The sequence below is a fragment of the Crassostrea angulata genome, chromosome 10 (genome assembly GCF_025612915.1).
Source record: "Crassostrea angulata isolate pt1a10 chromosome 10, ASM2561291v2, whole genome shotgun sequence".
In the NCBI taxonomy this organism is placed as follows: domain Eukaryota; kingdom Metazoa; phylum Mollusca; class Bivalvia; order Ostreida; family Ostreidae; genus Magallana; species Magallana angulata.
In genome coordinates, this window is record NC_069120.1 from 33,665,592 (window position 1) to 33,693,337 (window position 27,746).

The 27,746-nt window shown below is 32.9% G+C and overlaps 3 protein-coding genes across 4 annotated transcripts in view; all 3 read left to right on the top strand.

Moving 5' to 3' along the window:
• The first annotated feature begins 5,976 nt into the window (after positions 1–5,976).
• Positions 5,977–24,275, top strand: LOC128167098 (acetylcholinesterase-like). The gene is made up of 11 exons (XM_052832630.1): positions 5,977–6,295; positions 9,215–9,370; positions 13,971–14,124; positions 14,662–14,847; positions 15,211–15,398; positions 16,073–16,223; positions 16,798–16,899; positions 21,538–21,596; positions 22,192–22,321; positions 23,165–23,303; positions 23,608–24,275. The coding sequence occupies exons 1-11, from the start codon at positions 6,101–6,103 to the stop codon at positions 23,951–23,953; spliced, it is 1,806 nt and encodes a 601-aa protein (XP_052688590.1). The 5' UTR covers positions 5,977–6,100; the 3' UTR covers positions 23,954–24,275.
• LOC128167101 (probable proline--tRNA ligase, mitochondrial) overlaps positions 15,783–27,746 on the top strand; it is a 117,495-nt gene continuing 105,531 nt past the window's right edge. Inside the window, exon 1 of the mRNA XM_052832634.1 lies at positions 15,783–15,786. The gene's annotated coding sequence lies outside the window, so the exon portion shown is untranslated. The remainder of the gene's footprint in view (positions 15,787–27,746) is intronic.
• LOC128167103 (uncharacterized) lies at positions 25,422–27,710 on the top strand. 2 transcript variants are annotated; one of them, XM_052832638.1, is made up of 5 exons: positions 25,422–25,488; positions 26,145–26,357; positions 26,454–26,519; positions 26,683–26,809; positions 27,172–27,710. In XM_052832638.1, exons 1-5 carry the CDS (start codon positions 25,476–25,478, stop codon positions 27,194–27,196), a joined length of 444 nt encoding a protein of 147 aa, XP_052688598.1. In that variant the 5' UTR covers positions 25,422–25,475; the 3' UTR covers positions 27,197–27,710. The 2 variants fall into 2 exon arrangements, with proteins under 2 accessions (XP_052688598.1, XP_052688597.1); XM_052832637.1 differs by lacking the exon at positions 25,422–25,488 and having other exon boundaries at positions 26,049–26,357; positions 27,172–27,707.

A 27,746-nucleotide genomic window follows, 5' to 3' on the forward strand; every position in this document is an offset into this window, starting at 1 on the left:
AAAGAAGATTCAACCGTTTGGTATTTCCCGAAGGGAGGGGGTGTAAATCTTAGTATATGATAGCATCCAGTAATTAAAGTGAAGCGCTACGGACAACCAATTTTTATTTGGTACAAACGTCAATCTTTCAATGTAAGAGGAATTTGTTATCAGCATGTTGGCTTTAACCGTGTTTTACTGTCAGGCTCTCGGTTGAAAAAAAATCTTTTCCAAAACACACACGTCAACAACAAATGAATGGTTTTATTGCAATCACCCCATCAGCAGTTTACAGTCTATGAAGTAATCCACATATATCGTATAGAAATAATATAGAGAGTAAACACCTCCGTAGAAAAAGTTGGTTTCCGTGACCCATAGCGGTTATCTTTGACAATCTCATCAAAATGTAATGCATTACTTCTGTACTTGGTTTACAACACAGCTGTTCAAGAGGTATCTTTAAAAGAAGTGAAAATCCACCATGAAAGACAGGACATATATTAATTAGATGAGAGAATATCATACATCAATGGTATGATGAATGAAATGGACATTGTCAGAATAGCTATCAACACTATCTTGTTGCCTAGTGCATTCATTTTGATTGATCTAACCTTGCCAAAGCTCATGCAAAGCGACATAGAGCATCAATTTATAAGGAGATTCTAGCATGAGAAAAATCAGCTCTCTTGTAAATTTAAGGATGCGTGAACACATCTGCAACTGCGGAGTGCAACTTTACGCATTGTATCTTGGTTACATGTCGGTGTCTTAATTAAATTGTCTCAATGGGTTCTATAATTACAATTCAAGAACCTTTAGAAAGGATTTCTATGTTCATTTATCGCTTGTTCTTATATAATATTCTAAATTAGTTAAAAGTATTACATTTCGTTGTGAAGATCTGTAAAGGATCAGCTAATTTTGACACGACACCGCTATAAATGTTGTTTCTGTGGAATTTAGGTTTTATTTTTATACAAATGTATGTTTCATTAAAGGATTCTCGTGGCTTAACATCAGAATTTACATTTCAAACACCCTTCTGTTTTTGTTTAAACGATTTAAGATATCATGCAGTAATGAAAATTGACTAGTTAATTTATTTTTTTTACTTTTGACGTCGCATTTACCGGTGTATTTTTTGTGCAATGTCCGTCACCTCCATTTCCTATGTGAACCTTGTAAAACAAGCATTTATTGGTTAATTGTATAAATTCTTTGAATATGAATTCCTTTGATATTATTTATGTAAAGTTAAGGCAAGCATAAATTGTGTTGATCGTAATTTAAAGTAACGCACACGGAAAAGAAAACTGTTGTCAGTCCGTGCTTTCAGTTGCCATAAAAATTATCGATCTCTTTACATACTACACGGAATTAAAGTCTATAATAAGGCATGATTTAACACGATTTGAACAATATTTATTACATATATTTAAAATCAATAAAAATAAACAAGGTTATGAAATAGTCTTTAAAAAAATGCTCATTTTGTGATTCGGTGTATAGTCCATGTGAGCGTAAACTGCACTATAAAAATTGTCATTGATAAACTGGTACAAATGTAAGATACAGAAGTTTTTAGCTGAAAGCTTAGTGAGCTTTTCTGAACACTTTTGTCCGGCGTCAATTTGTCAGACCTTCCGTCTGTAAACTTTCTCATTTTGACGGCTTCTTCAAAACCACTCGGTCAATTTTTTACCAGTTTTACCCAAAAGCATCCTTAGGTGCAGGAGATTCAGTTTTAAGACGAAGGGCAACGCCCTCTTTCAAGGGTAGATAATTTAGATTTGTAAAAGAAGATAGATGAATAAGGCCTGTAAAATGTCTTTATGAGGAGAGATAAGCTATTGTAAAATTGAAATATCAAAAAACCTGATAATTTTTTCTTTAAATAATTGAAAAGAATGTATATGCCACAAATCATCGGTTAACCCATATTTGGAATAGGTTGATTTACACGAGCGAGTGCTGATCAAAACCTCCAAATTGTGGCAGTTTTAGAACTTCAATGCCTTTTCTTTTATAGAGTGGTTCTGAGCTCCATATTTTCCACTCATACTGTATCCAAACAATTGAACGTTTTAGAAAAATAATGCAAGTCCGTAAATTCGTGGCAATAGTCTCATAGAGCATTTAAACAACACGATTTGATGTAACAGAAATGGTTCAGTGGGTAGAGCACCAGACATTGGGTAAATTTACAGAACTTGGGTTTTTAGGTTGTGGGTTCGATACCACCAAAACTTTAGGATCTTTTTTTCCCTTACTTTTGTTAAAATATACTAGACTGAATTATGTTAAAAAAAATTCTTTTGTAAACTTGTATTATAATATATCAAATATACTTAATTGAAAAAAAAATGAAATTGTACTTTACGACTAAATCAAATGGGCATTTGTGCTATCTTATCCCCCACCATTTTCTTTGCTGGCATATTCAAAAATTCTTCTCAAAAGCCATTTAGCCAGAGAAGCTCGTATGAAAGCATTTTCAGGAAGTGTAGATTCAAGGACCACAATGAGGGGTTGAAGTTGTCAAGATGCTTTGTTTTGATATCATAAAGCTAGTTTGATCAAAAGTTATGGCTATTGTTGCTCGGATGAGAAGAGTTGCTGACTCCCCTTTGATAGGACTGGTCCATACTATATACAGGGGAATATTTGCCCCCGTTTTATTATCGCCCTCATTGTCAGCGGGCTAATTTAAGACGGTGAATTACTATGTCTCGGATAAAATCTCTTTAAACACAACTTTGCTTGGGCAAATTTAAGATGGGCGAAACCGTTTGCAAGTGAAGAAGGGCGAAAATAACCTTGTATATAGTATTTCATATCTAATAGATTGCAAGGTTGATTACAACAATCTTATTTTAAGGTGTTTGTTGAATTATAAAGATTTTAATTTTGAATATTAACAAATTAATCACGTCTTAAAGTTAACATGGAAGTATATGGGGGATATGCATGTTTAAATATATCTTTACTGTACAGATGACAAATCTCTTGGTTAAACGTTGCAAAAGCTTTCCCTTTCTTAATAAGGCCTCAAAGTAATTTTGAAATAAGTATTTAATTAGTTTATATCACTGAATCAAAATTTTTAAATTTACCTCAGTAATGGATGGACTACCTTAACCCCCAGCATAAGCCGGTATCCAAGTTCAGCTAGGTGGACGGAGACAATGTCGATAAAGTGCCTTAATTGTCTAAGGGCACACGTGACTACAGCAGGGCTTGAACCAACCACTTTTGGGATACTGACCTAACATGTGACCAATGAGTAACCTGCTTCTCTAAATTTAGTAAATTTGCATGAATTAAAAAAAAAAAATTAAACATTTCTTACACTTGACATCTATGAGGTAAAATTATTTGTAAGATATGATCTGTTTCCCTAACATCTACATCTAACTCTCAAAGGGGCATGGTCACGATTTTGGTCAAATTTTATTTTTCTGTTTTTATTGTTTACAATGCTTCAGGAATGCATTTCTAATGATCAAATTAATTATACCCCCGCTCCAAAGGAGAGGGGGTATACTGTTTTACCCTTGTGTGTCTGTCTGTCGGTCCGTCCGTCCGTAACAAAAAAATCTGTCGCATTTATCTCAGCAAATATTTATCGCAGATGCTTGAAATTTTTACACAGTGTTTGTTAAGGTATGTCATATCGTGGGATATATTTTTGTACCAATCAGACGTCAACTTCCTGTTAAATGAAGACTGTTTATTTTTGGCAAAAATTTTCAAACAAATTTTTGTTAAAGAATTCTCAGCAACTGTTTATTGCAGATGCTTGAAATTTTTACACAGTATTTGTATAGGCATGCCATATCGTGGGATATATTTTTGTACCAATCAGACGTCAACTTCCTGTTAAATGTCGACTTTGTTTATTTTTGGCCAAAATTTTCAAACAAATTTCCGTCAAAGATTTCTCAGTAACCATTTATCGCAGATGCTTGAAATTTAAACACACTATTTGTTTTGGCATGCCATATTGTGGGATATATTTTTGTATCAATCGGACGTCAACTTCCTGTTAAATGAGTACTTTATTTATTTTTAGCCAAAATTTTCAAACAAATTTCCGTCAAAGATTTCTCGGCAATTATATATCAAACATGCTTGAAATTTTAACACACTCTTTGTTTTGGCATGCTATATTGTGGGATATATTTTTGTATCAACCGGACGTCAACTTCCTGTTAAATGAGTACTTTATTTATTTTTAGCCAAAATTTTCAAACAAATTTCCGTCAAAGATTTCTCAGTAACTATATATCGCAGATGCTTGCAATTTTAACACACTCTTTGTTTTGGCATGCCATATTGTGGGATATATTTCTGTACCAATCGGATGCCAGCTTTCTGTTAAATGTCGACTTTGCTTATTTTGCATATTCACATCAGAGCGGGGGTATCATTAGTGAGCATTGGCTCACAGATATCTTGTTTTAAGAGTCAATCGTAGAGTAATAAGCAAGATTCATGGCTCACAACTCTTTGTAATGTAAACAAAGCTCATGCCCTGTTTTTGTTTACATATGTTAAATATACCAGTAAAAATCTTTTTCAAACTGATTTGTCGATCTTCTTATTCATTTTAAGCATAAACAAACAGTTCCTGACGTTTAACACATAATTTTTGGTCTAAAACTGTAATTTCACTTCAATATTCAAAATATAAAGAAAGTATTTCTTTACATACTAGTAGCAAAGAATTGCAAGCTCTGTGACTCGCTTAAAACTCAACAAATGATACTCAAATTTTGGTTTCATATTAAAAATGCCTTACTGAAGCATTGTAAACATTAAAATCGGAGAATTAATTTTTGACCAAAATCGTGACCATGCCCCTTTAATCGTGTAAAGCAACAAAGAGGCCTTTTAAGGGGACGCAGGTAGAATTGACATGTATACACTTTGAATATTAAATGCCTGTAACTTATTAAAATCGATTTATTTATTCACACTGAAACCATATTAATGATACAAGGATACACCTATATGATTTGTACACATTTACAAACAGTCTGGAAGAGCAGAGCTAGATAATTGTGTTCGTGGATAAAAATCTAATATTTTGTAATGAATTCATTTTTTAATATTTGAAGTATTTGTAAGTTGGTATTTGTTTTTTCAAATATATTTTTAAATGACATTGACACATTTTATGAAGGACTTATAATTTGAATAGTATTTAAATATGATGGCCTTGTCAAATTTTATGTGAAATCTTTTCTTTTCTTTTTTGTTGTTGTTGTTGTGAAAATAACAGATATCTTTGAACAGTGTAATCAAAAGGTGAAAACTAAACAAAAATACATGTCGTAAACAAAGACTATTGGATACAAAATAAACAGATTTAAGGACCAACTTATACTTTAATTACAAGGAAAAAAATGTTTATTAATATTTCATCACAGGGCAAATTGTGAAAGAATATTTGAAAGCAATTTTCTTGATATAGTCGCTGAGATTAAGAAAAAAAAAACACCTGAAAATAGAGACTTGTCACGTGAAAAAGGCAGGGCGATTGGTACTTTACACTATTAGTACATTCTTGTGTGCAGAAATAGGTGCCATCCTTTGAACCTGCAACTTTTTGTACTTGCTAAATAAACAACATCATTATCTGTAAAAAGAAAAAAAAAATCTGAGAATACTGTTAACCAAAGTCACCCTTGGTTTTTTTTTAGGTTCGTAACGGTGTTATTTGCTGGGATTTTAATCAAACAATATTAAAGTTCTTTATAATATTAATTATGGTAAAATCTTTTTTTTTAAATTGAATCATTAAAGATGACAGATATAAATATTAAGAATGAAAGAAAGAAGTATCTGTATGGTGCCTAAGGACCTGATTTGATTCTTTTGACGAGACACGAACAAATTGCAAATGACTTTAGTATATGTATTATAAACATAAGATCTTGTCAAAGTATGCGCGAAGCCAAAAACGATCTGGAAGGCTTTTGCTTAGAATTTATCAGATGAGTCGAAGTCGGCAAGTTGTATTGCGTTCGCGAAGCGCGGGAGAGTTGAGTTCTGTGTATAAATATCAATCACTATGTATTAGCCTCAGTTTCTAAATGATATTTGTAGGAAAATGTTGTCAGTCTGTTTGTGTTTTGTTGTAGTAGTTTACTCTGTCCGTTTGTGTAGTTCCGAGGAGGACTTGATTGTGCAGACGACCTACGGACGTATACGCGGCGTGGTCACTGAACGCATCCCCGGGAAACGGATTCACTCCTTCCTCGGAGTGCCTTACGCCACGCCACCCGTCAATGAACTTAGATTTGAGGTAATGGAACTTACAATATTATGAAGCATACGGGGATTTTCCTCCAAATATTCGAATGAATTTTTAGCTTCAACTGATTTTTATTATTAGTTGATAATATTGAAATGAAGAGAATAATAATTATTTTTTACCATATTTTTTTTCAATAACTTTACGATTTATTTACGTTTCAACTATACATGTAATAAGAAACGCGTGTAGATATATTTACTTTATTCTCCTTTATGTATTTATATTCAAGGGTTTTTCTCGAACACACTTCTTGTTATTAGTATCGTCCTTTAAATTTCGTAATGCCGTGCATTTTATTAAAAAAAAAAACAACAAGACCTGCATCGCTGTTATAACACGGTTAACATATGTCGCAATGTTAAGTGCAATAGACCCTGTAGTAAATTTGGCCTTGATGGTTTTCTTGTCAAATGGCAGCAATATCCGGCATCCCTCTGTATCACGCTGTCCATCTCCTCAGATCTCGCCAGTTCTTTGCGGGGCATTGGAGGATTTCAATACGGCTGTTAATGAACATTTATTGGCGATTTAGTGGGTCCCATCACAGTAATGCTAGGACTTTATAGTTAAAAAGCTATTATACATGGACTTGTCTCGTGGTGGCGGGCTAAGTGGAGTAGGCCTTGTTTGTTAGTTAGTCTGCATGTGCCCTTTTGCATATTGTAATGTCGCCCCTCTGTTTTATTATTGCTCATTTCAATACAAAAAAAAAAAATCCGAGCGAAATATGAAATAGGTTAAATTATATTGGCTGTGATAGTTTATCGAAATGGAACGCGCTACATCAATTTTGGAATATTACAGATTGCCTATTTTCATTATTTTTTATCGAAAGAAAAGTTCTGAATTTGAAATGTTTCAATAATGAGGAGGATGTAACACCCTTTCTTACTTCCTGTGGCGTTTTATTAGCTCACCCGAGCCAGAAGGTGCATTTTGTAAAAAATCTGGTCTCCACCAATCGTTGTCTTTTAAAAATTTACTTTTCTACATTTTAAACGTCTTCAAAATATGCAGTTATAAAAGAGTTATAAATGTTAAGAACTTATGGAAGCCAACATAATTGCAATGACAGTTATGTTAAGCCAAAAAAACTGCAGAATTTTTTTGAATGCCAAAATTTCTCTTAAATCAAAATGTACGAAAGAATGTGAAAAGTGTCGATATTTTATTCCGCTTTGACATGTAAGAGTCGACATATGGGAGGGGCGCGTCATTCCAAAAATCAATGCAACGATAAGATTTTATCTGTACATGTATTTTATGGATTGTATGGAATTCTGCTCACGTCACAAATTTCTTTATATGCCATTCTAGTACTTTTAAGCGCCATGTGCAGTGTGTCTTTGTCTAGTTAAACATTTCCGCACCCGTATACACAAAACACTAATCAGTCATCAATGTATATTTATTATTTATATGGAAAAAAAGATGAGCTTAAAAATAGATACATGTACGAAACCAAAGCCTTACTAAAAATTATGACAAAATCTTAACTTAATGTGTGTGTTTTTTTTAAATCTTATTGGTATTTTTTACGCTCCAATATCTTTTGTTTAACAGAGATTTTGCATTAGAAATACAGTTTTGCATCTTTTCATCCAAATCTTGATTAGATAAGCACATTAGCAAATATACATTGCCAGTAATATCGCGCAGTTATTTTTTTTTTCGTAAAATTTAAATCGAGAACTTACTAGTATTTCCGGAAAATTAAAATGCGTTCTTATATTGGGCATTTCCCATTGGATATACATGTTGGATTACTACTATTTTATATGCTACTTAAGATTTTCATGAAAATCTTATCAAAAATGTTGTTTTTGAATGTAATTTCATAATTGCTAAAACGCGGATATTTTAGGAATGCTTATAACAGTCTTTGGCTTGGTTTGTTTTTCCTATTTTTTTTTATCGTTAAAATAAACATCCCCCACCATCAATGCTGTTGACCTCATGTGTTAGTTTTTGGAAAAAAGCATCCCCCAAATCTACTGACAGCAGGTCTGAATTTCTTTCTCCACAAACTCTGCTTTCTGAGATAAGGGCATTGTTTTCGAAATAGAGAACTTTGATTCCGAGCTGCTTGACATTCCGGAACAGTTTTACTCGCGCATGAATGAATGCAAAACACGTGAAAGTGCACGGATGTATACAGAAAATGCGCATCCTGCGACTCGATAGCACCTGTAAATATTAAGATTTTGGGAGGTTTATCGTGTTAAAAGTTACAAGTTTTACGTTTTAAAAGCATAAAAAGGAAGACGAGTGTCAAAACACGAACGGGAAACGCTCTTTTAATAGAAGGTGTGTTGATGCAATAAGGACGCAACTACTTGATTACACTAGGGTAAAAAAAAACCCAGTTTATTTAATAGCAAATTTAGCAGATTCTCAGAATTTACAAGTTATAGGAACGTGAATACTTTTAACGATTTTTGAAAAAAAGAAATAGTTTAAGTGGGAACAAAATAGAACTTATTGAAAAACTTGGTTTATCGTGATTGATTTTGATGAGCTGTGTTCTTTCTGAAAATATGTTAACACCCCACCCTAAAGTTCTTATACTAGTACTTTGAACATTTTATAAATAACTGTATATTTGCCAATCATTTTTACACTTTGATGATACATGTACCAGTATTCATTGTATTCTGTTGTTTCGTCAATTTTCGTCGAACACCAGGTATTTTTTTTTTAAATCGCACGTTGTCGAATTGATCCCTGAAATCAAACACATCTCCGTAATATTGAAATACAATATTTGATATATATCATATTGTATTTATAAGAACATTGCATACGAATTTTCGTATCGTTTAAAACCGCGCATTTTACTAAATCCACGAAAGTTTATAACAACGAATAAATATAAAACTACAGTATGCACATGTATTTTAATTTCAGAGACCAATGCCGCCCACATCATGGGAGGGAGTGCGCTATGCCCAGAAGTTGCCCCCTGCCTGTATTCAGTCTGACATGATGTACATCGATGAGTATTTCCCCGGATTCGAGGCCACTAGCGAGGACTGTCTGTATCTGAATCTATACATACCGGAGGTAAACTATAGCTGTAGTTTATATACATACCGGAAGTTAAATCTTAAGTTGTATTCAATATACATGCCGGAGATAAACCCTAGCTATAATTGATATACATACCATAGGTAAAGTCTATAGTTTTAGTTGATATACATTCCGAATGTGAGCCCTAACTGTAGTTGATATTCATACCGGAGGTAAACCCTAACTGTAGTTGATATACAAACCGGAGGTAAACCCCAACTATATTGATATACATACCGAATGTAAGCCTAACTGTAGTTGATATACATACCGGAGGTAAGCCCTAACTATAGTTGATATACATACCGAATGAAAGCTCTAACCATAGTTGTAATACATACCGGAGGTAAACCCTAGCTATAATTGATATACATACCAGAGGTAAAGTCTCTAGTTTTAGTTGTTATACATACCGAATGTAAGCCCTAACTGAAGTTGATATACATACCGGAGGTAAGTCCTAACTGTAGTTGATATACATACCGGAGGTAAGCCCTAACTGTAGTTGATATACATACCGGAGGTAAGCCCTGGCTGTAATTGATATGCAAACCGGAGGTAAACTCAAGTTATGGTTAATATACACAAACCTGGGTGGCTGTCGTGGATATGCATACCGGAGGTAAACCCTTGCTGTAGTTGATATACATACCGGAGGTAAGCCCTGGCTGTAGTTGATATACATATACCGGGGGTAAACCCCAGCTGTTGTTGATATGCATACTCTGAGGTAAAGCCTAGCTGTAGATGATATGCATAATGAAGGTAAACTCTAGTTATGGTTGATATACTTACTGGGGTGGCTCTAGTTGATATACATACCGGAGGTAAACCCTGGTTGTAGTTGATATACATACCGGAGGTAAACCCTAACTGTGGTTGATATACAGTACATGCATATACAAACTGTAGTTAATGAAATACCAAGTACTGACTTATGTATGTTATCTACATAAATATAGAAAATTATAGGTAAATATATCTAATATGAAAAAATTGTAGTTAAAAAGATACATTTATGAATAATCCTCTTTTTAAAAGTAATTTTGTATCAAAACTATGTAAAAGATGTGAATAATATGATATTTTCCGGATATTAAAAAAAAAAAGTTTCTCATATACAAACAGCAACAGTTCTTCAATTTTCAATTTTAAAAGAAGGTGACAGAACGGTAGTATATACATGTAAAACTTTCAAAGAACCTTGAAATTTTCTTGAAAGGAGCAATACAAGTATAAGACTCATAGAAAAAGTATTACGAATCCGGTTTTTTTTTTGGCAATGTTGTTTTTTTTAACTGATGTTTTGTTATCAAGGTTCAAGCAAATCAAGATAATACACAAACTTTTCTGATCGGTATCCGTTCTAGCAAGTGAAACTGTTAGCAATTGATATTAAATCCATAACCTCAATCATGTTTACATCTGTTGATCGCGCTGGCTCCCTCTGATCTCCCTCAGAGGAAAGTGTATTTTTAACCCCTCACTATCTGTTTCTTTTCAGTTTCTTTTTTAACAAGACAAGCGTATCTTTTAGGATTCTCCGCCTTCGATGTTGGTTTTTATAGCTCTGCTTAATTTCTTGATTTTTTTTCATCCCGTTTGAGCTCGATACATATGTTTTATGTATAATATTTAACCACGCTATTGAATTATTATCAAACAATAAATTTGATCAAATCTTGACCTCTTATTATAATGCGTAAATATTGGGGTTTTTTTTTTTTTTTTACATTTTTTTCAACGCAAACGTTACGGAATAACGACGCATGCGTTAAAATTTACGTTCGCTATTTCATGCACATGGTAAGTGGCATTTTTCAGTACACAGTAATAAACAATTAAACGACTTGTTAATTGATGTGTATGGCTGTGGACCCGTGTCGGATCCTGATCATCAGAGTTTCGCATTGATTAATTGTTTTCGAAGTCTAATTTGAGACTGTTTACTAGAACTTGTGCTTACACAAAGCGTCATTAACCAAGAGCGGTGAACACTTACAGTTTTGCTTTTATAATTACATTCTGATGGGAAATCAAATGCAATTTATTCGTAGTGATAATAGAAAGATCTTGTATTTGTTTTGTAGTGTGTGCTATTGTACATTTTAATTACAAGAATCAAAATAACATCTAGATCCTATATGTCTCTGTTCTTTGATATGGATCCCTCAGCATCTCAAGTCTGCAGATTAAAAATTACGATAGGAATGGATTAATATGAGCCTTCTGTGTAAATCTATCTCCATAAATAGCCGACATGACGGGCGTGTCCTTCTAATGAGAAGCAGAGCTGTATCACAATGTATTGACTATTGTTTTTTTCTTTTCATCAACAAATGACCAGGAAAGTCATATCTAAAATTCGACATTTCCAGGGGAATCTATTATGTAATTTGTTGATCATCGACCTTACGTATGAAATGACGACATCATTGAAAAGTAAAACAAAACAAAAAACCCATAAAACCTCACAAACACGTAAGCTTTGCAGTCCGCGATGAGTTCTTGGAGATCCCTAGAGGTTATAATCTTTCTGCACGAATGTGACACACAGATGCGAGTTGGAATTTTTCAAAGAAGGCATATTGCGTCAGCAAACCATTGTTCAATATAATTGGTTTCAACGTAGAAACACAGCTCGGTTTTTAGAAAGAAAATGTGATTTTTTTTCAATAATTGAGGCGCTACTATTAGTATTCAATGCTGAACTCGACTGAATGAGGGAATACCGGTATTTAGGACTTATCTTTATTAAAAAGAAAAAGAGAGCCGAGGTATTAGCGGGAAGTAATTTTACAAATTTTCTTGCCATTCAGAAAATCTGAAATGGCCTGCGGGGTTGAGTTTTGCTCTTATCGCGAAAACGGAGAATTCGTTCAAAACGGAAATTCAGATCACATGCATTTTCATCAATGAAATACTATATATACATAAACGCTTAATCGGAATAATGTTTTGTATTAAAGAATATATCTTCGATGCGTCACTATTTAATGATAATGGAATTCATTCTAGATATTCTCCACAGCTTTTTATTGAAAAAAAAATGGAAACATAGGGTTCAGATAATGTATGATTTTTACCTAACCAAAGAGATACACCTTCGAGTAAACTTTATTTTCATTCTCTTTGATTGCCGCTTTTCTAACCCAACTTGTTGACCTTCGAGTATATATAGCCGAATTTACAAATGTGTCAATGGGTCTTTGATTATTTTTAAACGCAGTTTCTGAAACTAATGTTAAAATATTTTTTAAAACCCTGAACGAATTGATTGACTTGATCATTTCCGTAAGAATTTCTATAATTACCCGTTAGATTTATCAGAAGATGAAAATACACTTCTCCCAATAAAAATGGTGCCACTGAATATTAAGAAATTGATAAAATAAATTGTTGTAATGAGAGTAGTGGGCGATCCAGCATTTTGGAATGTGTGTTTCCTTCAAGCGCGTACACAAGAGTTTAAATGATTATTTTTCTTAATACGCAATCTTGGTGGTCACATGCAGTAAGGAAGAAGAACGCCACCCCTTCATTAAGAATACAAGATGAATTAATTTGAGTTCAAAATACTCAATCTTGGATTTCGTTTGAAGATTCTTTTTAATCCTCCTTGCTACTGCATTCCTTTCACGTAATCTTTAGGTGTATATTTTTGGCGGTTCGTTATGAATTACCCTTGCTCCTACAACTGCTGTACACTAAGAATGGGAAATTTGCAGATAGACTTGAAAATTGCAGAGGACGCATGTTAATGCTCTCTCTCTCTCTCTCTCTCTCTCTCTCTCTCTCTCTCTCTCTCTCTCGTCCTTTCATCCATTGTTGAACTATCGTGATAGTTCATCGTTACAATGTATTGCGATACATGACATTTATAGAGTTCAGGAATGATATTACGTACGCAGTCAGGCAAAACTACTGTTGAAGTGAAACTTTTTTGGGGGAGAGGAAGGGGTCATTATAAATACTTTCTGTACAAATTGGATTGATGAACTATACACTGAACTTAATAATAATCCCTAAACATTGTACTTATGAATTCAACGACCTTGAATTGGTGCCCTATTATTCGAGAACTAGCTGCAAAAAGCTTGTTTAAAAGATAATGCAACTGATATACAACATTTTCTTAAAAAGCAGGAATGCATTGGGCGAGGAAATTCAATTAAAATGATAAATATCGATAGATGTTCATGTAACGTTACGGTGCGGAAAATTTAGTAAACGTGGTTTATTTAAAAATGAGAGAATTTTTTTCTGAAAATCGCAATCTTGGTTGTTTTCGGACACTTTTACCGCAAGAATACTAGTATTCTAACTGAATCACTTTACTTTATACAAAAAACAAAACGTAAATAAAGTCTATGATAGTTAGGTTCGTAAATTCAGGAAAAAAAACATTGTATGCACCGGTGCCTATCGGCGTATATTTGTTGCCTCAGTGTTGCGTCTGAAACTCTTAATTATGACGTACTTCATAGAAAAACCATTATCAATGATACGACAGTTTTCTAACAACTGTTCATTCGTCAAAATAGTTAAAACAGATCGATTTGTACTTGCTATAGCTGCTCTGCCCTACTTGCAGGTAGAGAGCAACAGGTCGGGAAATACCTCTGTATTAGTGTTCGTGCATGGCGGCTCGAACCGAGACGGCATGGGGTCCATGTTGGAGGGAGACATTTTGGCGGGACACGGGGGCATCATCGTAGTGACGATCAACTACAGGCTGGGGATTTATGGTGAGTCAGGCCGCCTCAAATCTTCAACATGGGCACTGAACGTCAAGTCAAAAGAATCTCCTAATTTTTTTTCCATTTTCGTTAGCATCATTTGTCATTTTTTGCTTAAATTGCGCTCTTTAAAAGTCACGGGGTATTGAAATCTTTCTGCATTTTACATAGTATTTTTGATGTTGAGAGAGAGAGGGAGGGAGAGAGAGAGAGAGAGAGAGAGAGAGAGAGAGAGAGAAAATCTAAATCTTTTCAATTTGTATTTTTGTCGCAAATCTAAATCATTCAATTTGTATTTTTGTTGCAAATCTATATCTTTTCATTTTGAATTTTTGTCTTCATCAATTTTGTTTTAAATCAATTTTGAAAGTTTGCTTATGGAGATAAACGCCAAAGATATGAAAACTTTATTGCGTCTTTACCTATACAATGCTGTGTGCTGACAAGTTTCCAGAAGGTCTGGCTCACTTCAACTGTAGTACAGGTTCTTATAATAGACATGATAATGTGTGTACCCAGATATAATATTGTTTTTTTAACTTGCAGGTTTCGTTGCTGCCAAGGACGAAGGCCTGGACGGAACTTACGGTTTTCTAGATCAGATAGAGGCTTTGAAATGGGTTAAGTCAAATATCGATCAATTTGGCGGAAATTCAAACATGATAACCATACATGGTCACAGCGCAGGCGCAGCCAATGTAGGGTTTCTGTCAACTTCGCCAATGTCTAAAGGTGTTTAGAATGTTTATGTTGTTTAGTGTAAAGAGAGACATTTCTGGTCAATAAGCAACTTTTCATTTAGCGCTAAATGTGATTAAACGTAAAAATTGTTGATTTGGTTGCTTTCTGTATTAAAACGCAACACACTTGAAGAACTGAATTTGGTCTTTTGTAAATAAAAAAAAAGGGAAAAAAAGAATTCAAGAAAAAAATTAAAATTTGAATTGCAGGGATGATTTTCCCTTAAACAGAGTAATTCTAATGTCTTATAAATATGACTTCTGTGATGTAATAAGAATAATTATCATTTTTTGTTGTATAATATCCGTCATTAAAATTTCGACGAAAGTAACGATATTGTCTCTTTCTACGTAGGCCTTTTTCAGCGAGTGATTGTACACAGCGGGTCCCCTTTGGCTTTCTGGGCGATGACCGATCCCCAGTTTCCCCAGGGTACCAACTTGAAGCCCTCATGTAGCGAGTTTGAGGACTGTAGAAACAAAACTTACAAAGAATACCTGAAATCCCTAAATAAAACACAGTTAGCCACAATTAAAGGACTGGTGAGCATTTTCAATTGAGAAAAAAAAACCTGCTTGCTTTGATATGTTTTTTTTTTAGGTTTCTGATATCGTCTCAGAATCTTTGCATATACATTGTACGAATTTTTTTTTCTAATTTTATTAACCATATATGAATTGGTTATTGTAGAATTTTCAAAATGATCTTCATCACTTTTTAATCATGTCACTTACTTATGGCAGGATGATATGCAATTATACCTAAAAAGAATTCACATATTGAAGCAAAACTTTTTGTAGAATGTTGAGGCCCTTAACGTCTTAAAATATTTATAAAACCATATAAACCTTTTACCTAACTTATCAATATTCACGTATTATCGTATATCCGGGGTTTTTTTTGCGTGTCACAAAATTTGCCAAAATTGGAAAAATGCGTAGCATTTTTAATTTGCGTCAGTCATTTTTGCGATATAAAAGTTTCTTATAGAAAACAATATAGAATATAATTTCTGCGTATTCAATATTTTGCCATTTAACAGAGATCGCGAAAAAAGCGAAAATTTGATCATCGCGAAAATTAACGGATATACGGTAATAGCTCCAAATTTTCTAACCTGATATTGGATTTCTATAAAGTCTTCAAGAAAAGTTAAGGCAGATATACTGAGATATCCGGGTTGCGCGTTGAAGCATGTTTATGCTTTTACTCTCAGGAAACTCCACGGGAATTGGTCACTTTTCCGGCAGTTGTTGACGGAGAGTTTTTACCTGGGCGACCCAATGACGTCATCAGACAGTCTCTAAACGCTGACCATTTCCTGCTGGCCTTCACAAAGGACGAGGGCTTTCCCATCGATCTAAAAAGCAAGACTTCATATTCAGGGTTTGATTAGAATAGCACCTATCGCACACTGGTTTATCTATATCTCAAGAATCCGATTACTCATTGGCGTACTTGTGAATTTTTTCATTCATAAAAGAAGCTGTGAAGTCGTTTTTATCAGTTCATTCTGAAAAATCTCCCCTTACACAATGTTCTTTAGTGTAGTAAGATTCCATAGCTAGATTACGGTGTAATATACATATGTACTTTGGCTGTTAAGTAATTGCAACCGTCGCAACACGCAGCGATGGTGTTAGTTCAAAATATTTAAAACTAATAAAACAACATGGCATAGAATCAAATTACAACATCAAGTTTATGAATTCTGTATTTAAAAATATTATTGTCAATAAAGTTGTCGTTAACTCGTTTATCAGTCCTCTGCTACGAAATATGATATATCGAAAGATAGAGCTAGTTTGATTATCCACATCCATATGTTTGGTATATCTAATTCAATGCTACAAATATTTATATAAGCCATCTAATATTTTTATGGTCAGATTGGATAATACAAATATTATCTAAATTATTCTTACTTTAATTGTTTTGTAGATGAGGCGTATGTGAAAATGGTTGTCTCCTTTACTAAAGCCAACTTGCTCGAAGTGATGAAATTATATAATACAGTGTTTAGAAACGTAAAGAATTTCACAGGTAATGACAAAACCTTTTGATCATATTTTCTTTTATAGTTAATAAATGCATCATCACCACTACCCTTTACCTTCTCCTCAATGCTTTACCGGTATATAATTTTATGTCACCACTACCATTTCCCTTATTTTCATCATCATCATTATCATCCTCATCATCATCATCATCATCATCATCCTCCTCCTCATCATTATCATCATCATCATCATCATCATCATTATCATCATCATCATCATCATCATCATCATCAACAATAGTTGTCTTCATTTTTATGTTAAAGAAGTAAAAACATCTACATGTATATCCATATTGTGCAGTAGTAAACTTAAATTTGGGAATACTTGTGACAAAACATACATACGGTACATATAGCTGTAGCTCTACGAAGAAAATTTTATAATAAACAATCTTTATACTAGGCTAACCGACCTCAAAAACGAATCAAAAGTAGTCATTTTTATATGTAAACACGCCACTATATGGGGCTTATTATAAAGTTTAAAATAATTTCAGAGACAAGTGAAGAAATGACATCCACGGTAAAATGTATCAGGATATTTTGGTATAGATTATTTACCCAGAATGTTTTAGGGTAAAAGTTGAACAATCAAATGGCAAACGTTTCTAGCGAAGATGGCTCAGTTCTGCACGTTCCTCTTTCGTCTTAATTTCTTTCGCATCGTTCAATTCGTTTTTTGACTGTCGATATTCGATCGAAAGGCGTAGAAATTGAGAAATTCATCTCAATTTCTTCGAATGGTTAGTGGGCACATGTAGGTAATACGTGTACACTACAGTATTTATTTATATACATGAAATGAACGTGGAGGATATGTACGAGTAGCTGCAGGTCTGTATAGCTCCTGGACTGGAAAAAAATTGGTTGGACAACCTGGGACGTCCATCCGAAATTTTTTTCAGACCAAGAGTTCTGAGAAATCGATAAGCTTTGACATTGCGTAAACGTGCATAAATAACTCCGCAAAAATAAAAAGGTAAAACATAAATGACTGAATTAATCGTGACGTTATTGGAAAAACCACATCAAAACTGATCTCATGATATCATTGCACAATGAAGCCAGGTTTACCCTTTTTAGCCAACATTTCAAGAAAATAACCCCCAAATATACCTTTGGCTCTTTTATTCATCATAACACAAGTTTTAACTAATTTAAACACAAAAGGGGTCTTGGACGCCAAATTTTCATTTATTTCTGCTTTCGGCAACGGATTTTTTAAGTATTGAAAACTGTACATGTAAATAAGAGATTTTAGATTTTCTGTATGGTTATATGATGGAAGGATAAAATCAACCATAACGGAATTGGAAAATATCATATACGTATATACCATATATGATATTATATCAAATATATACTGATTTGAAGTTGTAAACAACTTACATCGACAACCTAGTTCTTGCAAGTGATATTTTCTACCATTGCGCAAGTCAGCAATTCAGAAATACAAAGCTTACGAGTAAAGAAATCTTTTCCATACGTCATCAAACTTATCTTTAATGTATTACGACGTTTGTCTCAAGGATTTTATTTTTTTCTCTGTTAATCTTTAAACAATGACAAAGACAATGAACTTTATTCTCATAATTAATACGTAATTATTGTGTAATTACATATGTACTGTACACAACCAATGTCCCCGAAAAGCTTGAATTATTTAAGACTAGTAAACTACCGGAATTTAACGAATGGCATTTCTACACTTCATTCTTCCCACATGTCCCGTCATTTTTAAATATCGCTCAGAAACTGCAACAAACATGAAAATCTGTAACGAACTAGCCCCAGTTAGATGACCTAAAGGATTAAATGTGATCAATTTGAAGAGGTAAATTAGTCATGCATCAATTCCATTATCATATCGCGTGGAATTTTTTATCCTATTTCACCCACTTTCTCAGGATTTTTTTTTTTTACAGCAGTCGCCGACCTTTTCAAACGTGATGGTGCATCTTTAGATCTGCGAATCATTCAGTTTTCAATGCTATCAGTATTTCCAAAAAAAAATAAATAGGATTGTGTAATTGCAAAGAATGACTAAAGATTGGAAAGCCCCTGTTCCTTAGCATGTATCAGAAGTGTGGGGGCACTTTGCGCGTCTTGTTAGCAATGAGCTTGCGGCTTTGAAGAAAGTGTTCCAATTCAATTAAAATGTCTCGGTACATTTTTCATTTGAATCATTAAAAACTTGATAAGTTCATCATGATCCTACCCTAACTGTTAATGTTTCAATATTATTGAGAGTAATCATTTATTCATCTCATGGGAAGTCCTTATTATAAAGCAACGGAGGCCTTCTTTTGATTCAACGTAAAAGTTCGAATCGTTTATGAAACGTTATAACCGCCCGAGTCTGTGCTTAACCGATTTGTCATTAAACTTCCCAATATTTTGATGTTTTCATTACTCATTTGAAATAATGAAAGAAGGAAAAGGAGAAAATTTACGAAAATTTATCCGTTAACAAGACCCACCTTGGATGTAGTAATTATCTTAACTATAAACTGCATGTGTCATCAAACGAAACCAGCACACCGTTGTACTGTTAGTCATCTCGAGTATCATACCGTGTCTCTAATACGGACTAATCGAATTCAAAGTCAAGGTTAAAAGGGTCGAGGTCAATTGTAATTTTTTTGGTATCGTCTGCGAATTTAATATCCAGGGAATTTCTAATTTGTCTGTTAACGAGGCCCAGTTATACATTAAGAATTTTATGAATGAGGATGACTTAGTGAGGGAAGTTTAAATATGCTTCGAATTCTTCGCTTCTAGTAAATATGTTCAAATCTATACTTCTTTGAAGTTCAAGAAAGACTTTTTAAAAGATTGCCATTTACATTGTAACCGCGCTGTAGATTTTAATGTGTTAAGAGTATTCTTTATAATGATGCCAATTTTTTATTCGACCAGAACATGTTGTTTTTCTTTATAAATGATGCAGATTCGAGAAAAAAAATTATGTGATAGATCTTGTTAGTAGTGGATGTTTAACTTCACCAGCCTTTGTACCTAGCTTTCACTAAATTTATTTTCATTGATGTTTAAGTTTTGACCAACCCTGATTTCAAGTTTTGTTGTTTAATTCGAAATCGTTGTATCTCAAACAAGCCTATACGCGTTTTAAACTTTTTAATATAACTGTATACAATATGCATGAAATATATTTTTACTTCAGTTTTGGCTGTATCAGCAACGAAGGTCTTATTCCAATTGACCGCGAATAGAGCAAAATAGTTTAAGAACAACCACATATTGTTCATTTTAGCAGTAGGTAGGGACACCTGATGGAAAGATTGCATATTAAGATATATGATAAGTTGTTAATTAAATAAAAGATAAATTGTCCATAGGATCATGTGTCTTGAATTAGTCTGGTTAAGAAAATGCGAAATATAGAAAAGTTCCGTACATTTGCCGATTTCAAAAAAAGAAAAAAGAAACAAAAACACGCAAAAACTACCAAAAATAAGAAAGAAAGTATCTTAAAAACAAGAATAGGTTTGAAAAGGTTAATTTTCTTAATGTTTTAAAATGGTTAGAAAAAATTACGTTTCACACCGTGACACACTGTTTCGGAACTTGGTATTTGTAATTCATGCTTCTTTGGATATTTAGAATTAAACAGGAATTGTTTCTTGGTGCGTGTACAGTTTAAAATAAGCCTTCCATTGAACCTTACCAAAAAGTATAATAACACTAACCAATAAACTAATTGTCGAAAGCTGATTCACCGGTCGGAACAACCCTGTGGTGTAACTCAAAGAAGAACAAAAAATATAGTGCATTTATTATTGGTTTCAATTATTTAGGTCAAATCTATCATGCTTTTAAATAGAAAAGATATTTTTAAATTGGTCGTTATAATAATTTTCTAGGACATCTTTTTTTCAACTAAATCATGAATTCATCACTCAAAAAAGTTGTGGCGTTTACTAGGTCATCTGAAACTTATCTCTCCCCGCCTTGTTTGTAAATTGAGTATGAAGGTAATGATGTCTACCCAATTTGATAAATATTATCTTCAGTTAATTTCTAAGACACCTGTCTGTAAGACATGTTTTTGTACATATCGCATATTTATAGAGCTAAAAATTCAAAATATGCTAGCCGAGAAAAAAGTGAAAAATAGACCTTGAAGAAATCACTGCTGACTATCATGAACATGATTTTATTGGCTAACCTGAGTCATGGGCTCAAGTGAGCTTTTCTGTTTATAAACTTTCCACTGTGAGTGTCCTTTTTTTTCTTCAGAGTTGACTTGACATTTTACATTTAAATCTCTGAAAATACAAAGCTGAATATTAAAGCAAATTTGTCACGATCCACTCTTATGTGAAGGGCTCCACGCAAAGTTTGTTTAGAAAAAAGGACCGTTCCTTGTTGAATGGAGGATTTGTTTGTTTGTTTGGTTTTTTTGTTTTGTTTTTGTTTTGTTTTTTTTTTCTAAATTTTGTTGTTTTTGAAATTGAAAATTTGAAAACATTCTGAATGTGTGATAAAATCTTTGTTTAAAGAATAAATGCAAAATAAATGCAAAAGTGATTTGTCATTGAAGCTCTTGTTAGCTATACGTGTATCAAACGTTTTAAACATTTTTTTCTTCTTTTTTCCAGAAATTGTTATCAAGGAATACAAAGAATTTGAATCATCAGCGTACATTCTTCAGCATAAGGTTAGTTTAACCTTGTTCTTAATTTTATAGATTATTTCAACAGATGTTTGATTTCATCCTGAAAATTGCGAACCTTCCATTCATAATAAAAAATAATTAAAGATAGTCGAAAATTTTAAATATCGCCGAATAGTTATAAAAGCATATAATTATTTCTGTAATTTTTAGCGATTGCAAAATGAACTGATATAAGTATTGGATTTCTTGAGCATTTTTAGAATTTTTTTTTTTACTAAAAACTCAGTAGTAAAAGTGAAACATCCAACACTATATCATAAAATTTATCTCGGTTTTAAGACACGCTGTCCATCATTTCCATTATCAAGTAAAGAAAGATTATTTCTCAGATTTCCTTGTCAGTGTCACAAACTACATAAAACATCGTGATCATCAAACCGAACCAATCGGTAGTTACGCGATAACATAATGAGTTATGTTTTAGAAGATGAAAATCTGACCCTCGTTTCTCTCCTAGTTCCTATTGACATATAAATGTTTATATAAATTTCACACCTTTGACGTAACTTTAAACAAACCTTATCAAGACTCGCAAGGTTTGCTCACACAATAAATTAGTTGCTGTCTATATATTTAGGTGGATGCTGATTTTGTGTTTTTCGCGCCAATGATTCGCCTGGCGGATTTGCTGAGCCAGTACATTAAGGAGCTGTACGTCTTCAGCTTTGATCACGTGTCTGCACACTCGCCACATCCACGTTGGCAAAGTAATTCATTATAAGTCATTGGTTAACTTTTTTTTATAGGGACCAAGACATGATTTGAGATAAAACTTTTTTTTATTTTTTTTTTTATTTTTTAATGTTTATAAAAGTTTTCTTGTGCATTTTGAATGATTGACAAAAATTTGAATGTTAGAAGTCAAGATGTAAGTGAGATAGAGAGATGAGAAATGATTGTAATGTAAACAAAACTCGATTCTTACACTTGTTTACAAATAATGCAAGGTAAAGAAATTAGCATTTCTTTGACAAAATGACTCGTGGCAAACTAGATAATCTGATTCAATGTTTTCATAAATGATATTAACAGCAACAGTAAGCTGTATTTGATCGAAACTCTTACCAATACTACACATATGTAAGCAATAACTTTGTTTACATAACAAAGAATTTCGAACTATGTATCTTGCTTTAAACTCAATATTTGACTTTCAAATGTTCACGAAGCATATAAAATACCCATATTAACAATTCAAAACATTAAAAATAGAAAAATAAAATTTGAAAAAAACCTGAGCTCAAATTGTGTCTAAGTTTCATTACAGCAATATATTTACCAGGAAAAATAAATTTAAATTCGTAATGATTAGAACAGGCAGATCATTGATTTATTTGTAATGTTTTGTACAGAACATGAATATTTCCAGGAACGTGAATTATGCAGTGATAGGCATGGAAATGTACGATATAAAACATAATTCTTTGTTCAGATACATGTATGACCTAAAGCTTTAGCACTTACAAAAATATATGTACATAAAAAAATAAATCAAATCAAATTAACAACATAGAAACCCCAAAAGCAAAACAACGTACCTTTTTATCCAGGTGTTCCCCACGGGATAGATCTGTACTACGTGTTCGGGGCTCCATTAGTCGGCCATAAATGGTTCACGTATGACGACCTGGACAAGGAGGCCAGCAGGGAAGTCATGACCATCTGGAGCGACTTCGTAAAGGGAAAAGAGTAAGTACATATACATGTATATCAGAATATCTGCAGATGTGAAAGATATTAAACTAGTCAACAAAATAAAAGATAACAATAATTGAAAACGTGCCTACATTGATCCGATGGTTAATTTTTAAAACAAAAAAAAAATAAAACAACTTGAAGTTGCATTGGTTGCTTTAGTTTTCCAGTAATCGGTTACATTTTGTATGCAACATGTTGAACAATTTCACACAAATAACAGCCTATTGAAAGAATGGTTTTATTATTTTTTAATTGCCATTAATTTATTTCTGTTTGTTGTTTTGCCCTTCTTCAGAAACCAGGATTTGCAACCATATCAGGAAAGTAGCAAAAAGTTTACTCATCTGGTCTCGCGAAACAATGAAATACTGTTCGAAACCAAAGACTCTTTTAGAACAAGAAAAATGCACTTTTGGAACAAATACTTGCCTTCCATTAACAACAATAGCACCCTAGGTGCAAACGAAGTGAAAATGGACCGTACTCTCATCCCAAGCGGCTCGGCCACCCAGACAGCGAACGAAATGAAACAGAACCGAGTGACCGTCTCTGATAAGGAGAACTCTTCTTCAGGGTTAAGCTGTGTTCATTGGTTGTTAGTCACCACGTGCTGGACCATGCTCTTTTTATTTTCTTTATGATATACACATGATGATAATATTTTTTGATTGTTACGGAGTACTAGTATTTCATCGTCTTTTGATGAAGAATTGGAAATTTGATCACTCAGTATTTCCACTTCACTGATTCAATTTAAAAGTCTGGAATGTATCATAAACTCAAATTTCATTTTGATGAAAATCAAATCATTTACTATCAATTTATTTTGAGAAATTTTTCATCCAAAAAATGTCACAATGTTCTTAGTTTTATTACATGTGAATTCAAAATTATTTTCATGTATTATTATTATTTGTTTGTGACGTTATATACTTAAAAATGTATATATAATTACATGTACTTTTATATTTCAACAACGTTCATCTGTATTAAATATTTTTCTGTTTGTTTTTTAAATGGAATTTTATATGTACATGTAGATATTTATTTTATGCATTCATTTATGTTTTAATTTAATAAAATAATTTTGCTTCGGAAATGGATTTGAATATATATATGGATTTTTTAAAACAAAATTTCAATTCATATATATCAATTGTAAAATCCATGAATATTCATTTAAAATAAATACATTTTCGTCAAGTACATTCATAAACATTCATTGTATTCTCACAATACGTTCAATAACATACTTCTTGTTCATATTGTTAAAAATATAATTAAATTCATTTGTACTGTGTGGCGTTTTCCCTTGCTTACTGTGTGGAAAGGTGTGAAAATTTTCTTTATAGGTAGAGGATTCTTCAGGACATATGCGACATTCCTCAGTCTTAGACAGTTTTCCATGATACGTTTGCATTTAAACATGTTAATGACCAAAATTTTGGGTGCATTACAAGGCTAATTTTGGAGGTAGAATATTATTTTTTTCTTTTTTTTTTTTTCTTTTAATAGCATGCAAAATGCACTGCAATGATTATTGATAAAGTCAAAGTATATGTTAAAAGTTAAATAGAAAAATACAATGTATTTTTATAAATAACATGAAAATATAGTTGAAATGAGGTAATGAAAACCTTTATATTGCGGAGATTGGGAAATAAGAAAAAAAATGGAAGGCATGTCGCGTCTGACCTTAAAAAGAATAAAAAAGGGCGAATGTGGTGAAAACAGTGGTGAATCAAATTGAGCAGCTACAATGTAGCTAAGCAAACCTCAACATGATCCCTACTCTATATAAGCTTAAACGGGAAAATCTGAAATTTTAAATTACTTTTTTATATATGGATACGTCAAAACGTACTTTTTATGATTATATTGCTTGTTTTCTTCGACCCCATGACGTTTTGCTCTTTCCTGGTTACAGAGGGGTAAAATGTAAGTCTTAAGATTCAATTTAGTTGCGACCTTTTCAGGATTGTTGCTACACATCAGAAAATTGTACTAAATCTGACTTACGTACACGTGACAATAAGTCATATTCACAGATAGTCATAAGATAAAAAGCAACCGATGGTTCAGTAATACAATGTACTTATAATATGATATGAATGATGGTGTTTGCAAAGGTTATCTTAGCATAGTGATACACCCACCCTTAGCATGGTCGATAAAGGTAAGCCCCCGATCATCTTTTTACGAGTGCATACTATATATAGTACATGAACTAAGATATACTAATTTGTCATCTGCACGGAATTCATTTTCCTTTTTCGTCCAGTCTTTTATATATTTTGACTTCGACCTTTTGTCTTAATTAAAGATTTTTTATTAAATGACTGAGCAGCATAAATAAAAAGTGTACAACATCTCAAATACTATGAGACTTGCATTTATACATACCCAAAAATTAATAAAAAAACAACTTTATTAAATACGACGCCATTTATCCGCATTGGATGTCTTTGTAAAAAGACACTGGCTTTTAGGGGCTTTAACAGATTTAGTCAATAATATAAAAAAGAGTTGATACATGTACTTATATTGAATTCTTATTGACGCTGGATCCTATGCACCCATCCGGTATTTTATGAACTTAAAAAAATAAATAAATGCATGCATATGACACGTGATATGCAAAAAGGCGCAACCAAGTTGCGTCATATCATATACTAACAACAGGGACAAAAATAGGCCTGTGCAATCATGATAGATGAATATCTATATATATATGTGGGTATTTTGTGTCATACGTTGATGAGCAATAAACTAAAGACAACTGCTGAAAAAAAGAGGATAAAATGAACTCATGTCATGTTTTATTCGCCATAGTTCTCACGAAATATGTCTTAATGGCTAAAGCTGGTACTCTTAAGGAACAAACAGGAAAACTGAACGCGACTTTTCCTTGCGGTGATCTCGAAGCTGGCCAGAGATGTAAGATTCCGTTCGAGTTCTGTGACACCATCATGGGATCGTGCACGTTGTGTAATGTCGATATATGCAGGGAGAAATCCAGACCTAGCTGCAACATATTCTGTGATGGTCAGTAAGTCACGCAGTTACTTAGACTGATCTGAAAACTCGTAGATTGTTTAAATATTATCATACGTTGTGGTTTTTCTGACGTTTATTTCATAGATACAAGAATTGAAATAAAGAAAACATTGAATGAGCCTTCTTCAGATTACAAGCAAGATTACCATAGTAAGTACATTGTACATAAATACATCACAGCTCGTAGTATTTGTTTTCATTTACTGTTGGGTTTTCTTATAATACATGCATTTTGTTGTTCAATATTTCTTCGTTATAAATCTAAAGTTGATATATAATTCACCAATTCTTTATCATTTTTTTTTTACATCAGTCACTCTAGGTGTATTGATAGTGATTGTGATTGTCGTCTTGTATATTGTTGTGGTAAGCATAACCATGGTCATACACCGACGAAAAAGAAACAATCGTGAAGATTTACCCGAGCAAAGGGATATGAGGTAGAATGTATAATAAAACTTTATATGGTTTTTATATTACAGGTGAGCGTTGAACATTGTACAAATAAGTAAAGATATCTTATTATTGTGAAATCATTTTAAGTATTGCGTAATGTTTTTTTTTTATCAGAATGGGAGTATTAATATGTTAGGATCAAGAGGGAATAGGCATCTTGATAAAAGAGAAATGACAAAGTTTTGAAAAAGAAGTGAATACAGCTTTATTCTCTGTATTTTTTTCGGGGATGGGTGGGGATGTAGTGTTGTTACATGGCAGTTATAAAGTCACATCGTTCTTACCTGTCGTATGATATCACGTGCATATAATGATGTATATTATCATACGGTTTGTTTATTTATAGACCAATCGCAAATCCAACAGACTGAATACAGCAGTAAATAGATCTTTCAAGACCTATGACAATACAGCCAATGATGAATCTAACTGATTATTTATTTTTAATTGTTAATCATATTTCAGGCACGTAGCATCAGGGGAACCGGGGGGGGGGGGGGGCTGCATTTTTTTTTTAAATTTACACACAAAAAAATTGAATTAACATGGAGTTGCCACCCCCCTCTTTTATTGGACCATGTAAAAATTGAATTGAAAATAAGTAAATGAACAGTGAAATTGAAGTGAAAGGTATACCTCCTCCCCCCCCCCCCCGAAAACTAATTTTTATTGTAAGTTAACTTCTTTTTTTGCTTGTCAAATTTTTTTTTGGGATTAGTCTGCCCCCCCCCCTTTTTCAAAAACGATGCTACGTGCCTTTATTATGATTTGGACATTTTAAAATTGTTCTGTATAAAATGTATGTGTATTCATGTGCCTGTAGTTTGTTTCTTATGTTGTTTTTTTTATATAACTATATCAAGTATTTCCATAATGAAATAAAAAAAATCAATTATACATGTATAAGATTTTATATAAGTA